Source organism: Diadema setosum, chromosome 17, assembly GCF_964275005.1.
Source record: "Diadema setosum chromosome 17, eeDiaSeto1, whole genome shotgun sequence".
Lineage (NCBI taxonomy): Eukaryota > Metazoa > Echinodermata > Echinoidea > Diadematoida > Diadematidae > Diadema > Diadema setosum.
Genome location: NC_092701.1, coordinates 16380555 through 16395482, shown reverse-complemented (window position 1 = coordinate 16395482; position 14928 = coordinate 16380555). Strand labels below are relative to the sequence as shown.

General features: G+C 36.2%; 1 protein-coding gene across 1 annotated transcript in view; it reads left to right on the top strand.

Annotated features, from left to right (window-relative positions):
* LOC140241057 (ral guanine nucleotide dissociation stimulator-like 1) overlaps positions 1-14928 on the top strand; it is a 74880-nt gene that overhangs the window by 21734 nt on the left and 38218 nt on the right. The window contains exons 2-3 of the mRNA XM_072320828.1: positions 9164-9286; positions 11314-11519. Coding sequence (XP_072176929.1) covers positions 9164-9286; positions 11314-11519 — 329 coding nt within the window. The remainder of the gene's footprint in view (positions 1-9163; positions 9287-11313; positions 11520-14928) is intronic.

Below are 14928 nucleotides of genomic sequence, written 5' to 3'. Positions count from 1 at the left end.
GTGCACACACACACACACACAAATTATTTGTTCTCTTTATTGGTCCAGCTTGACTAAAAAAAAAAAAAAAAGAACTAGACTTGGAATTTGTCAACACTGACAAATTAGGTGATCCGATCTATTTGGAAATCAACGATTCAAATCCTGATCCCAATAGGCATGGCCATAAATGTTTCATCTGCGTTTAGGGGATATTTGCCGTGTGATGTTTGGATTCTCATTTAGAAAAGGGAGTCAGACCTGCCATCTTTGGTACCGAATTCCGTATACACTAACGAAGATACAGAATGAAGTATATTTGACCTTTGACCCCACTTTCCCCAGCCAAGATGGTATCTGAGCAAAAAGTGGTGATTTTGTGAAATGATCCTTGTAACATGGTCTTTGCGTGTGCAAAATATGGGAAAGATAGGACATGTATTCACCAAGATACAGGATGAAACATTTATGACCTTTGACCCTAATTTACATACCCAAGATGGTGTCCGATCAAGTAGTTGTTATTTTATGAAATAATGTACGTGACATGAACTAAACATGTGCAAAATATGGGGGTGATAGGGGCTGTTTTTCTTGAGTTATTGCAAAGAAAGTTGCAGAAAGAAAGAAAATCTCAATACGTCGAAGATAAGCTTTAATTGTAACCAAGTTTTTTTAACGTGATCCCGACATAGTATGAAAAAACAGTGTGTAAGTAATGATAGTGCAAAGTCTCAGCTACAACATATTAAAATCAGGGAGAAATTCAGTGAGCTAGTGCTCGAAAAAGATAGTCATGTCAATTTTCATTTGCAGAAAAAACTGCACTCCCGTAGAGATAACACGTCATAACAAAGATAGAGAAAGAAGTACATATGACATTTGACCCCACTTTGCACAGACAAGATGGCATCTGAGCACAAAGTAGTTATTTTGTGAAATGATTCTTGTAACATGGTCTTTACGTGTGCAAAATATGGGAGAGATAGAACATGTATTCACCAAGATACAGGATGAAACATTTATTACCTTTGACCCTAATTTACATACCGAAGATGGTGTCTGATCAAGAAGTTGTTATTTTATGAAATAATGTACATGACATGAACTAAACATGTGCAAAATTAGGGGGTGATAGGGGCTGTTTTTCTTGACTTATTGGAAAGAAAGTTGCAGAAAGAAAGAAACATCTCAATACATCGAAGATAAGCTTTAATTTCAACCAAGTTTTTTAATGTGATCACGACATCGTATGAAAAAATAGAGGACACACTTGCGATAGCCCAAAGTCTCAGCTACAACATATTAAAATCTGGGAGAAATTCACCGTAGTGTAAGTGAGCTAGTGCTCGATAAAGGTAGTCATGTCAATTTTCATTCCAAGAAAAACTGCACTCCCATAGAGATAACACGTAAACTGGTGAAATTTGACAACATTACTTTCAATCCGTTTTTACGAGGTGATAACGTCATCCAGTCAAAATTTTGTAAGACACTTTTAAAAGAACATTAAATAAGCTACAACATACTGAAATCTGGGAGAAAATTAACGAAGGATAAGTGAGATACGCTCGAGTGAACTTGAAATTTGGTGACGTCATTTTGAAAATTTACTTTTTTTATTTTATTAAGAAATCTGATATCTTTTAGTCATTTTTTCAGCATTGCCAACCCATGAATTGACATGTACAACTCATCAGCTTTCAGAATATGTAAAGAAAATGGGGGGTCACCGTCCATCCTGACGAGTAAAATCGGATTTAAAATTGGCGGTTTTTTTGCATAGTTGCACTGTATATCGCCATTGACGCGCGCGCGGAATTTCAACTTTGACGGGCCTGTATGACGTCATATTGAGTCGGATCGACTTGAAACTTGGTAGAAATATTCCTTGACATTTCAGACATCCGATCAAAGTGAAAAAACGGGAAATTTCTATTGTATATGAGCTGTGCGTGCGTATATGTGCGCGCGCGTACGCGTCCGTCCGATTTTTTCAATTTTTCAAAAAATGCTCCAAATGGTCTGAAACGTATGCAAAAAAAATTTGAGCGCGATTGGAGCATACAAATATTTCAACGCGCGCGTACGCGCACGTTTTAACGATGCGATGAATTTTGAAAACATGAGTAGAATTCCCTTGAATTGAAATTTACGTGACGTAAATTTCATTGAAAAATTCCATTCCATTAATGAGATATGATTGAAAATGTGTTTTCATATAATGACGTCATAGTGACGTCACGGTCGACTGATCACTACTATTTTACTTGACCCGTCGTCTTTGGGACATGATACATATATGGTATAATTTTGACATTGATAGGAAGAGGACTTTTTGAGCTAATCTCTACACAAATTTTGTCCAGAAATAAAGAAGGAAAAAGAATCCGTACAGATACAGAAGGTGATCCGAAGGATACTCGGATCACCTAATAAAAATTCTCATCATGATTTGCCCTTTCATTCATACACTTTGTGTAAAGAAACCATCAACTTTGGTAAATAATGCAGCTCGGCACACTAGATTCCCACACTGGGGTGCTCAGGATCATGAATTATGCATTGTTTAGGCATGTATAGATATTCAAAGCAATTCATTAGCAGCCTGGTGAGTTTCTGAGTTTTTCTCTATGTGTGAATGATGGCACATAATATACATATATTTGTTGTTGTGTGTTTGGGGGTGTTTTTTTGCATGCGATGATGGTGATGCAAACAGAGATAACTTTTGTCCGTAAATGTGGCTAATGTGGAGAGGTAGAGAGAAATAGGGTTCTAGCAGTAGTTGTGTGAAGATGCATGTGATAAAGAGAGCGGATGTGTCAAATGGTCTACACTGCTCATCCTCAAGGGATGACATAGCCTTTTGATTTATGAGAGTAGCTCTCAGGGGGATTCTTCCCATAAATTGCCCACTTGCTTTTGATATCTCTGTAAAATTATATCATGTGAATGCCAAGCTGTGCGAACCCAGAATTTAGCAAAACTTTATAAACTGTATATTAAACTTTGATAACATTCTTGACTATGTCTGGTCAAATATGATTTGAAAAAAATTGGGAGAAATGTCATTTACAGTATGTCTGTTCTCAGACCAATAAAATGAACTTGTCATCTGAAAAAAAAAAAATTAGTTGGAAGTGTGAAAACTCTCAAAATCACTGGCGCAAGCAAACTGCTCCACTTATGACAAGCCATTGACTATCTTACAAGATAATCTGTTGGTGTGGTGACAGTACTTCTTTCCCTCAGTTTATGTTTGACCAGATGAAGCAGGATTCCAAATAAGCCTTTAGGTTATCAAGTGTTATCTCATTTTATGAGATACCTCAACTGCACAGTCGACAGACAATACAAACAATTCAAAACATTTTTATATTTTAAGGAAATGCTTGATATGGAAATGGCAAGATTAAGACGATATTCATAAATGAAAAGTTGTCAAATCATCTACAAACAGAGCTGATGTTGCTGTATTAGACTATTCCTATGTATATAGGCCTACACATTACGTGTATGCTGTGCTTCTCTGTCTGACTGTAGAGCCACAGAAGGAAAGGTAATAAAGTACCTGGAACTGAGACTATACTGTCAATGTCATGAGTGACGAAAGTGATTGAGTGATAGCAAGGCATGACATCACAGTCTTGCGTGGAATAGGACAGACACAGCCTCATGATGTAGAAAAAAGATGTTGTGACACACAGTGTAAGAGTTGCATTGTTTGGTGCAAGTCCATTCAGTGAACTGGGTTGTTGTTTTCTTTTTATCTTGCAAGGTCTATCAGAGAACTTTTGATTAGAAATTGTATTTATTTTACAATAAAAAGGAGACACTACTTGTATGTTATGTGTCCTCAGATGAGAATTAAATTATGCAATTTCTATTTACTTTAACTCTATAAAGTGAAGACACAATTTTTGTCATTCAAAAATTTGTACTCATATGACCTTCTGGCATGCTATTATGTGCATTTATGGTGGGCTTGAGCAAAGTCAAGTCATAATCTGAGTTTAATGTGTGCCTTTGTACAGTTGACTGAAGTTAAAATATATTGAGTCTTCACAACAGCAGGGATGCTGGTACATCTTTATAGTGATGATATGGATTTTGTGTGTGTGTGTGTGTGTGTGTGCAAGCCAATCAGTAAAAAGTATTAACTTTTGTGTGAAAAAGCTGCTAATAAAATGCCTGTGGACTTTGAAATGAACATAAAAAATAAAACACAGGAGAAATGCTTTAAATATTCGATGTGCATGTAATCAATGACCAAGTATTTTCTATTTTGGCTGGAGGCTAGTCACTTTTTGTCTGACAGTAAACCTGCATGCAATCTTGCAAAAGAGATCTGAATGTTTGTGTGTATTTGTTGTTGTTGTTTTTGTTTTTTGGGTTTTTTTTTTTGGGGGGGGCAGGGAAGTTTGCAGTTTTACTTTTCATTTTTGTCATCATCTTCAGAGTTCAAAATATGTTAACTAGATTGCTTTTTCTTTCCTTTCTGAGTCTTTATTAGTCAGCTGTGCTCTGGATAATAAATTTATGATAAAATTTACAACTTCTTAGATTATTTTGGTATCTGACATACAGTGTATTTCAAAAAGAGGAAAAATTCAAACTTTCAATTCTGCTAAATTCTGCTTGTTATCTGCCCCTTGTCTTATCTGTTCCATGTTTCTGGTAGCTATCAACTCATCAGTATTAGCAGGATCTAGAAGTGGAATATAAACACTAAAAATGAAGCAACAAGACTTATCTCCTTTATTTGACTACCCTGTTGGTGGCTGCTTTGGTTTTTCATTTGTGAAGACAGTTCTGGGCAGTCTTGAAATGGACTTTGGCTTGAATTGACAGTCACAGTATGGGACTCGCATGAACTTTTTTTTTTTTCTGTGAGGCACTTTGTGGATTTCTGTAGCTATCTCAGACTTTATCAGAGTTTACCATCAGAGATTATAGACTTCTGTTTGCAATCACAGAATTAGCCCTCTCAGGCAGGTATTGTCAAATTGCTCTTTACCTGGTTTTTAGTCTTTCGAGTGTAATTAACAAAGAGAGGGGAGACACAAAGCAAGCTGGAAATGTTTGTAGGTGCTGTGAAGTTTTTGTTAATTTGAAATACTTTTGATGGTACTTTGTAAGTGATTCAAATTAGTGAGAATATGTCCATGTCAGAAGGAGATGATCAGGTAAGTTTTTGTGCTGAATTCATTGATATATTGCCATGATATGTGTTTGCTCTTCCAGGTTTGGCTCACAGTGGTACTTCTTCCACAAACTAAATTGACCATGCAGCCATGCATTGTTGATCCATGGCGGTATTAGGAATTCCTTTGCCAAAATAAAGAATGATGTTGTTGGTTTTTGTTTTTGTTTTCCTTTTTCCTTTTTTTTTTGGGGGGGTAGGGGTGTTTAAAGTAAGTGAAATCAAGATCTAGGTTCTGACTTTTATGAAGTTTCTCTCTTTGACCAATTTTGACTGACATTTTGTCTTTCCTTTTTATGTTTGGAATATATGTATAGAAGATATCCTATTGTAAAGTCAATATCAATCAAAATCCTACCCTCTACCCATATAGAACAGACAGTGTAATAATGTAGTACAATGAATAGTCTCATGCAGAAGCTACATATACAGTATGCATGTACTTTATAGTGAATATCAACTTATAGGTTTCAAATGTTGAGATATAGGATGATATTGACAGATCATTGAGAAGAGGTCTTTTTAAAAGCGACGAAAAATCAAATTAGAAAAGCACTTGGAAAAATCCGTTCATAACATGTGAGTTACAGTATTTTGCAAACTTACAGGCAGACAATTCAAACAAAGAAACAAATGCTAGCAAAACATAATCTTTGCAAAGGTGATAATGGTGATGAATTGAATAGCGCATTAGCTTCAGAAAGGAGACATCATGAATGACAGGGTGCTGCAAACAAACTCACCTGGTTATCTGTGGTACAGTAACTATAACTCACTATCTAGCAAGTATGATGAATGGGCACATGCCCAAATGCCCATTGCAGGGAGTGAAGATTTTTCATTTTTAATGTCCTGTATACATAAGAGTGAATGACATCTGGGGGACACTTTGTTAGATTTTTTTTTTTTCAGATGAACTGTTATAAGCTACTGAAATCCTTGCCTCTGATTGGCTGAGAGCAAATTTGTCTGATTAGATGCTTCATGAAATGCCCCCCCCCCCCTGAAGTTACATGTACATGTAACTAGAGGGGAAGCCATAGAAAATATTGCTTGTTCAATGGGGGAATGAAAATAGGGGGGGGGGGGGTAGAAAAAGGGAGTGGTGTCAGTACAGGAGTGAGGATTATGTAACAAATCTTGGATGCTATTTGCTGTTCACTGTCCAAGGAGATAATGTTGTGGTTTCACCCATTGGAGATTGTTCTGATTTCACAGCTAGTTTATCCATGAACATTCAAGTATGTTGTCTGTTGGCCCAATCTCAGTCCATGTGATAGTGCAGCATGTGTCTGTACCCAATTGTCTGAAATGCATTGATCCTGTAGCCTTGTTTGTAGTGTGACAAGGCACATGGTCTGAAGAACAAATGATTGTTTTTTTATATTCAAAAATCAAAAATAGAGATTGTCAGTGTTTTATTACCTGAATACAGTTTTATTGAAGTTAAGCTATTGATTCAAAATATCTACCTTGCAAACTACTTCTATTTGCTTTTTAGGTGATCCGAGTATCCTCTCGGATCACCTTCTGTATCTGTACGGATTCTTTGTTCTTCTTCTTCTTCTTCTTTCTTTATTTCTGGACAAAAGTTGTGTATCTACGTACTCAGAAAGTACTCAGAGTATCAACTTCAAACTCATACCATATATGTATCATGTCCCAAAGACGACAAATTTTATAAAATCATAGTGATCAGTCGGCCGTGACGTCACTATGACGTCATTATATGAAAACACATTCTCATTCATATCTCATTAATGGAATGGAATTTTTCAATGAAATTTACGTCACATATATTTCAAGTTATGCGGATTCTACTCATATTCTCAAAATTCATATTTTCTTTTAAAACGTGCGCGTACGCGCGCGTTGAAATATTTGTATGCTCAAATCGAGCTCAAATTTTTTTTGCACACGTTTCAGACCATTTGGAGCATTTTTTGAAAAATTGAAAAAAATGGACGGACGCGTACGCGCGCGCGCATATACGCACGCACAGCTCATACGCAATAGAAATTTCCCGTTTTTTCATACTTATCGGATGCCTGAAATGTCAAGGAATATTTCTACCAAGTTTCAAGTCAATCCGACTGAATATGACGTCACACGGGCCCGTCAAAGTTGAAATTCCGCGCGCGCGTCAATGGCGATATACAGTGCAACAATGCCAAAAAACAGCCAATTTTGAATCCGATTTTACTCATCAGGATGGACGGTGACCACCCATTTTCTTTACATATTCTGAAAGCTGATGAGTTGTACATGTCATTTCATGGGTTGGCGATCCTGGAAAAACGATTAAAAGATATCAAATTTCTTAATAAAGTAAAAAAAGTAAATTTTCAAAATGACGTCATCAAATTTTAAGTTCACTCAAGCGTATCACACTTATTCTTTTGTTGATTTTCGTCCAAATTTCAATATGTTGTAGCTTATTAAATGTTCTTTCAGTCATATAATAACAACATTTTGATTGGATGACGGCATCACCTCGTAAAAAGGGATTAAAAGTAACATTGTCAAATTTTACCAGTTTACGTGTAATCTCTATGGGAGTTCAATTTTTATGGAAATGAAAATTGACATGACTATTTTTATCGAGCACTAGCTCACTTATGCTTCGGTGAATTTCTCTAAGATTTTAATATGTTGTAGCTGAGACTTTGGGCTATCGTAAGTGTGTCCTTCAATTTTTCATACGGTCCCGGGATCACGTCCAAAAACTTGGTTGAAATCAAAGCCTATCTTCGATGTATTTTCATATTTCTTTCTTTTTCAAACTTTCTTTGCAATAACTCAAGAAAAACATACTCTATCACCACCATATTTTGCACAAGTTTAGTTCATGTCACGTACATTATTTCATAAAATAACAACTACTTCATCAGACGCCATCTTGGGTATGTAAATTAGGGTCAAAGGTCATAAATTTTTCATCCTGTATCTTGGTGAATACATGTTCTATCTTCCCCATATTTTGCACACGTAAAGACCGTGTTACAAGGATCATTTCACAAAATAACCACTTTTTGCTCAGATGCTATCTTATCTGTGCAGATCGGGGTCAAAGGTCATAATGTACTTCTTTCTTTATCTTCGTTATGACGTGTTATCTCTATGGGAGGGAATTTTTCTAGATGTGAAAATTGACATGATTGTCTATATCGAGCACTAGCTCACTTACCCTTCGGGTCAAAGCTCATAAATGTTTTATCCTGTATCTTGGTGAATACATGTCCTATCATTCCCATATTTTGCACACGTAAAGACCATATTACAGGGATCATTTCACAAAATAACCACGTTTTGCTCAGATGCCATCTTGTCTGTGCAAAGTGGGGTCAAAGATCAAATAGACTTCATTCTGTATCTTAGTGTATACGGAATTGTGTACCATAGATGGCAGGTCTGACTCCCTTTCCTAAATGAGAATCTAAACATCACACGGTCAATGTCCTTATTAACACAGATGAAACCTGTTTGGTCATACCTATTGGGATCGGGACTAAAATCATTGATTTCCGAAGAGATCGGATCACCTAATTTGTCAGTCTTGACAAATTCCAAGTCTAGTTTGTTTTGTTCTTGTTTTTTGTATTTTTTGTTTTTGTGTTGTTGTTGTTTTTTGCTGTTGTTTTTGTTGTTGTTGTTTTTTGCTGGAGTGCACTCCAATAAAGCTAGTAGACTTCTATAACTGAAAGATAAGTTACCATTTGGATCCACATTATTTCATCCACAGAGTAAAAAGGTCATCATCCAGCTAGTGAAGTAGAATCAGCTGGAGTTTCTGTCCCCAAATTTGGCTACTTTTCATTGTAGTGCTTTTGACAGTTTACAATTGTATTGATGCTTTGGTTACTTTGTGGTATTCCAAATGATGTTGACCACATCACATGAAAGACCTGTCAATTGATGCACCCCCCACCCCCGAAATGGACTAACCCATGCAGCTTTTTATGTTCTTTTGGCTTTTAGGAAGGGTCTCCGGAGAGTCCATATAAGATGTGGGGGGAGGAGAAGGCTGAGGATGTGGTGTACTCTGTCTACCTCAAGAAGGTCAGCTACAAGGCTGCAGATGACTCCTGTGCGCTCAATGATGTGAGTTTTTCTTATTCCATGCATGAGTTGCCATGGCAATATTGTCATATATAATTGTTTGCATCACTTTACAACTCTATAAAGTAATGGTGATAGATATATAAAGGGCTACGTATGACACTCAGATATGAGTTGAAATAAAGGTTAGAGTTCAGATAATCTACAGAGAACCAATGCAGTGAACTGCCATAAAAATCTTGTACAGAGCAGCTCTCGATGGTAATAATAACAGGATTTGAGGAAATAAAACCTTTCACCTGTGGCAATGCTTGATGTTCATTCGAGGAGTTTTGTGCACCAATGATAAAGGAAGATGAATTGATGACCAAAATGATGCCCAACATGTTGCATCATGCTCTGAATATCATATCCTCCTCTTGCATTGATAGAACAGCAGCTTCAATATTTTAGTTCTTTTTTTTTAATCTTTGAATTTTGAATATGAAACATAATTTACTTCAATGCTAAAAAAAAAAAGCAAAATAAATTCTTACAATTAGTCTTCTGCTTGATCAGAGCAAGTTAACAAAATCTACAATGTTGCATGATAACAAATGAGTCAAAAGATAGACTTTTGTTGAAGTGCATAGAGAGAGAAGAATCAGTTTGTGAAATGGAAGCATTGTTCTTTCACTCATCAGCTTTGTTTCATTTCTCTTTCTCCCTGCCTTTCTCATTTGCCTTGAAATCTCTGCCCCTGTTTTTTGACATGGCATTAATTCCCTCCGCCCATATTTCCCAATCCTTTAAAAACAACAACACAAAAACAAAAACAAAACTGCATGGATAAACTGAATAAACGTTTGTGGTCCAATGCATGCCTACTGACTTTATAATTCTAATGGCAATTGTAATGTATTGAATACTAATTTGGTGCTTTTATCGATTGTGATAACATGTTTTTTATGCGTAATATTAATCATTTTGTCATATCAATTTATGTATATTGGCTATATATCTTTGTTTGATATGATACTTCTAACTTGTTATTGGTTTGGTGAATGACCTTTGATTTGCAATGTATAAACATGTTACTTGTACTAATCCAAATATTGACGCTGTGACTAAACTCTAAATGCTGTAACTTGCTGAAATTCCTATAACCTGCAATTTATTCCTCATTTCCTTTTTGTTTATATTAAGTTGTTCCCATTTTATCTTTGGTATTATATCTTCAATTATATTGTGTTGCATTAAATCCACATCTCATTATGTTTATGTATTTCTTCATGAAATATCCATGAAAACCTTACCATGATAACTTGTCTGAACTGATTGTCACTTTTTTCTTGAACCATTGTGCTCATAAACTCACTCATGAATCAAATATTTCATGTCATGCAATCACACTTTCTATTGAAATTTCTAACTAACCATTTCTGTGGCTTTTATATAACCTACTCCACCACCCTCTCCCTTTGACTAATGAAAAAAAATCTGACATTTATAATAAACTAATTCGTCATTGTGATCTCATTTTCATGGTCAACTGATTTCCAATTTTGAAACCTAATGTAATTATTGTCATATGCCATGAATGATCATATCAAATTATGTTCTACATACATATTTATTCGTTTATTATTTTCTTACTTTCCAATCTGCTTGCATTGTACTTTGTGCCATGCAAATTCTTTTTTTTTTCAATATCAATCACACACATTGCTCAAGGTGCTGTTTGCATTACATTTGTAACTCCATTGCATAATTGTGAATCTAATTTTGTTGATTGTTTTGTGAAATTCATGTGCTCTAAACATGTATATCTGTTTCATGTATTCATTTGCTTCTGTATGTACATGAAAACACTGGTATAATTCCATTTCACTAACATCTTAATATCATTGACCCAAATGTTCAATCGCTTATGATTCATATCACACCCCTTGCCCCTCAAAATGAACAAACTCTCCCATCCCCGTACCCCACCCCTGCCAAATTCTCCCCGTTTTTCCCAACCCTACTGCTGCATCAAAATCCACTGCCACATGAATTCCAACCACTGGCCGTGCCCCATGGCCATATAGAGTTGTCAGGCAAATCTCCAGTTTTTGTCCTACCTACAGTGGGAGACACTCAGAATTAAGACAATCAAGGCTGCATCTGTGCGGAAGCTGGTGGAGCATCTTCCCGTTGCCGTGGAGGAGATGGACTCTGTCTACATCAATGTATTCTTCTCCACCTACCAGACCTTTACTAACCTCAGGGAGGCGTTAGATATCCTGATATCAAGGTAATCATTACGGTGTATGAGACTAAAAACAAACAAATAAATAGATAATATTTTAATGACAAAATCCTGTAAGAGCATACTTACGGTACTCACACACAGTACCTCATACATCAACCAATCTCAGTATTTTATAAGCGAGTTGGCTATGCAGTCTGGAAGAGATAAACAGATTTGTGAAGTAATTTATTGTTTAGGAGGCATCCTACCATCTTAGAGTTCCATTTCCATATCCATATGCAACTGTGTTACTAAAACTGTTCTGAAGAAACAAAAAGAAGTTGATGTTTAGCTCTCCCCAAAGATGATTGACAGACAAGAGAATCTATCATTAAAATGCCTTAAAAAGAAAAAAATGCAGTTTAATTCTCAGCATGACAATGAAAGCTTGATAAGCTGTTTGGCCCGAATTCACGAAGGGGGTACAATTGAAACCATGGTTTAAACCATGGTTTCAATTGTACCCCCTTCATGAATTCGGGCCATTGAGATGAGTCACCCTAAAGGCAGCAGAACACAGAGAGCTTCATAAGCACCAAGTGTGAAAATGACAAACTTGACTCACATGATGAGTGCTAGCATATGTATGTATACTTACACCTGTCTGTCTCACACTTTCAAATATTTACATTCATGTCTGGCGTGAGAGAAGGTGTGTGTCTGTGTCTGTGTGTTTGTGTGCTCATTCTCATTGACAAATGTCGGCAGCTCAAACAGATGGTTGAAGGTGCTGTTGGGAGAAAGAAAGTGACTTTCTTTCTTCTTTTAAGGATAACTTTGAAATTGAGGTGACACATTCTTTGATATCATGTAAAAATCTACTCATCACATTTTCATGGTGAAAAGGGGTAGCATTATTGTCATTGTGTTGACAGGATAATGATCAATTTATCAGCCAAAACTCTTTTACCCCTGTGCTAGTTATCTTAGTGCACCATATGAATATTTGTATTTTAAATATTGGCAAAGAATATCCTCTTTGAAATGTGTATCTTATGATTTGCCAGTTGAAAATATTTAGGAATAGTGCAATTCCCTCATAACACTTCTTTCCCACCATGTTTGAATTGAGACATGAATGCCAACCAGGGCTTACGAGTGTAGGGTGTGTCAATGTGCAACATTATGAGCTTTGATGCAGTCACTGCACTAATAACATGATAGAGACGAGCACGGGGTCAGATGTCTGTTGTGTTGTCTGAAATCATTTGTTATCATTTCTTCATAAGGAGGAAGTTTTGAGTTTAAAACCTTTGCGATCAGATATTAGTGTCCATGTTGGCACTTGAGAGTCAAAAGGATGTTTACCCTTTCTGTACTTCATTTGTCAATTGCTAACATACCTTTTTCCCTGATTGGTACAGATGTCTTGTAACTAATATTCAGTGCATAGAGATCACCTAATAACCCTAATGCTTTATAATGTCACCGTGGCCTTTCTGGTTGACTGAAGCACTTTGCCTGACATGAATGAGTGGTCTTTAATTTTTCAACTAGGTTTTAAGATTGTAGGGAGTACTGAAAGCTGATTAAAAACAACAACAGCAGCAACAATAACAACAACAACAACCATCCTAATCTATGTAAATCCCGGAGGACATAAAGGGTTCAAGTCAAGTAAAGCATTTGTGTCTCTGACTTTCACTTTGTTGATTTCAGGACATTGTTGTGTATTGTATAAAATTACTTATAACTGCAGAAGATCTAGTCTGATTATTATTAGAAACACAGGTTACATCTGAACTCAGCATTACACAGAGATTTGAAATTCAGTAATATACTTGTTACCATAGCAACAGCAGAAATGGTTTATATAGATTGAGTATTGTATTAGCAGTTATCATGGTAGCTTCAATTTTATGTGTATATAAAACTGAGGTGGCCGCTGAGAGTAGAATATTCAAGTGAAAGGAGCATACTGGAAAACGAGGAATGTTTGCGTGCATTTTAATTTCGCGAGCGCCAAGATTCACGAAATTAAAATGCACGCAAAAGTTCATGTCTACACTATGTGAATTGAATGACAGTGGCATTTCGCAAAAATTTCGTGCTGCAAAGGAGGCCGTCGGCTCCAATTCGCGAAAAATTCATGCCGCGAATATATCATGTTTTACAGTAGTTCAAAAATTTGTATTCTGTCATAATGTAAGTGTACTTTGAAAAGATGTCCAGTTTTATTGCTCTTGCCATAAGTATATGAAAGGTCACACAAGCAGCGTTCAGTAGATGTGTAGTCCATATTTATGTGTGCTCAATTATGGCATGCTTTGAAGGTGTGCTAACATGCCAGCCTGAGTCTCTCTTTTTTTTTCTCTCTCTCTCTCTTTCATGGTACATGAGAAATTTTAATTTCTTACTTGAAACCCCCAAAAGTGATAACTCTGCAAGCTCAGACCAGGGAGGGCCATCTCCCTGCTCTGACAGTATAATGATAATGAGTATGTATATTTTTTGGAATTGCAAAATAGCGACTTAGGCAAAGATAGAATTTCACAGCTTGACAATGCCAGGGAATTTCCAAGTGACTGTATGAAAGTCACCTGATATCACAGAGCTCTTTTTTTTTTTACTAAATGCAGCCTGTTGAGCGTAAAAACAACAGTCATAGGAAATTGACCGAGTGGACAAACAAGCACATCCTCCTTCTCTCAGATTGCACCATATAAGTCTTGACACTATTCTTGGTAATATCAGTACCAATGAGAATGTCAAGTAGTGATACAGATATCAGAAGGGGATTTTTTAACCCAAACATTTTATATGAATTCAGTGAAAACAGACATAATAGAATACATCAGCAACATACGAGGAAAACAATGTAATCTGTGAGAAAGTAGACGTTTTTACAAAGTTGTCCTGTGCTGTCCTGTCTAGATATGAAGGCTACATAATTTATGATGTCATGGTAGTTGAACAGTATAACAGAGATATAAAGAGAACTCCACAAAATTTCATTTTCTATGAAAAGTACACATTCCCTGAACTTGTTTAAAGTAATGACACATGGTAAAAAGGTATTATTCTTGTGCTCTCTTAAGGAGTTATGTCAATTCAAACTTCCTTGATGTCCTCTTGTATTATTTCTGCATTCACTAAATCCATATAGAATATGTATGAGGTAGGTTCCCTTTTCGTGATTACATCAACAACCCATGGTGTCTCAAAATTGGTCGTTGCAAAGAGGAACGTGATGACATGATATTTTATCGTGCAGTCGTGCTAAAATGACTGGAACTTGAACTCACAACAGCCATTGATACACATATCTAGTGCATTAAAAGCAAGACCACACCCCTTTCACACATATTGCACACATATTATGCTCTTTTGGTATCAACTTTCCCTGACAGTTTATTGAGATAAGGTAAGACAAGTTAATATGCTCATTAAAGTTGATAAAATATGCTGGTAG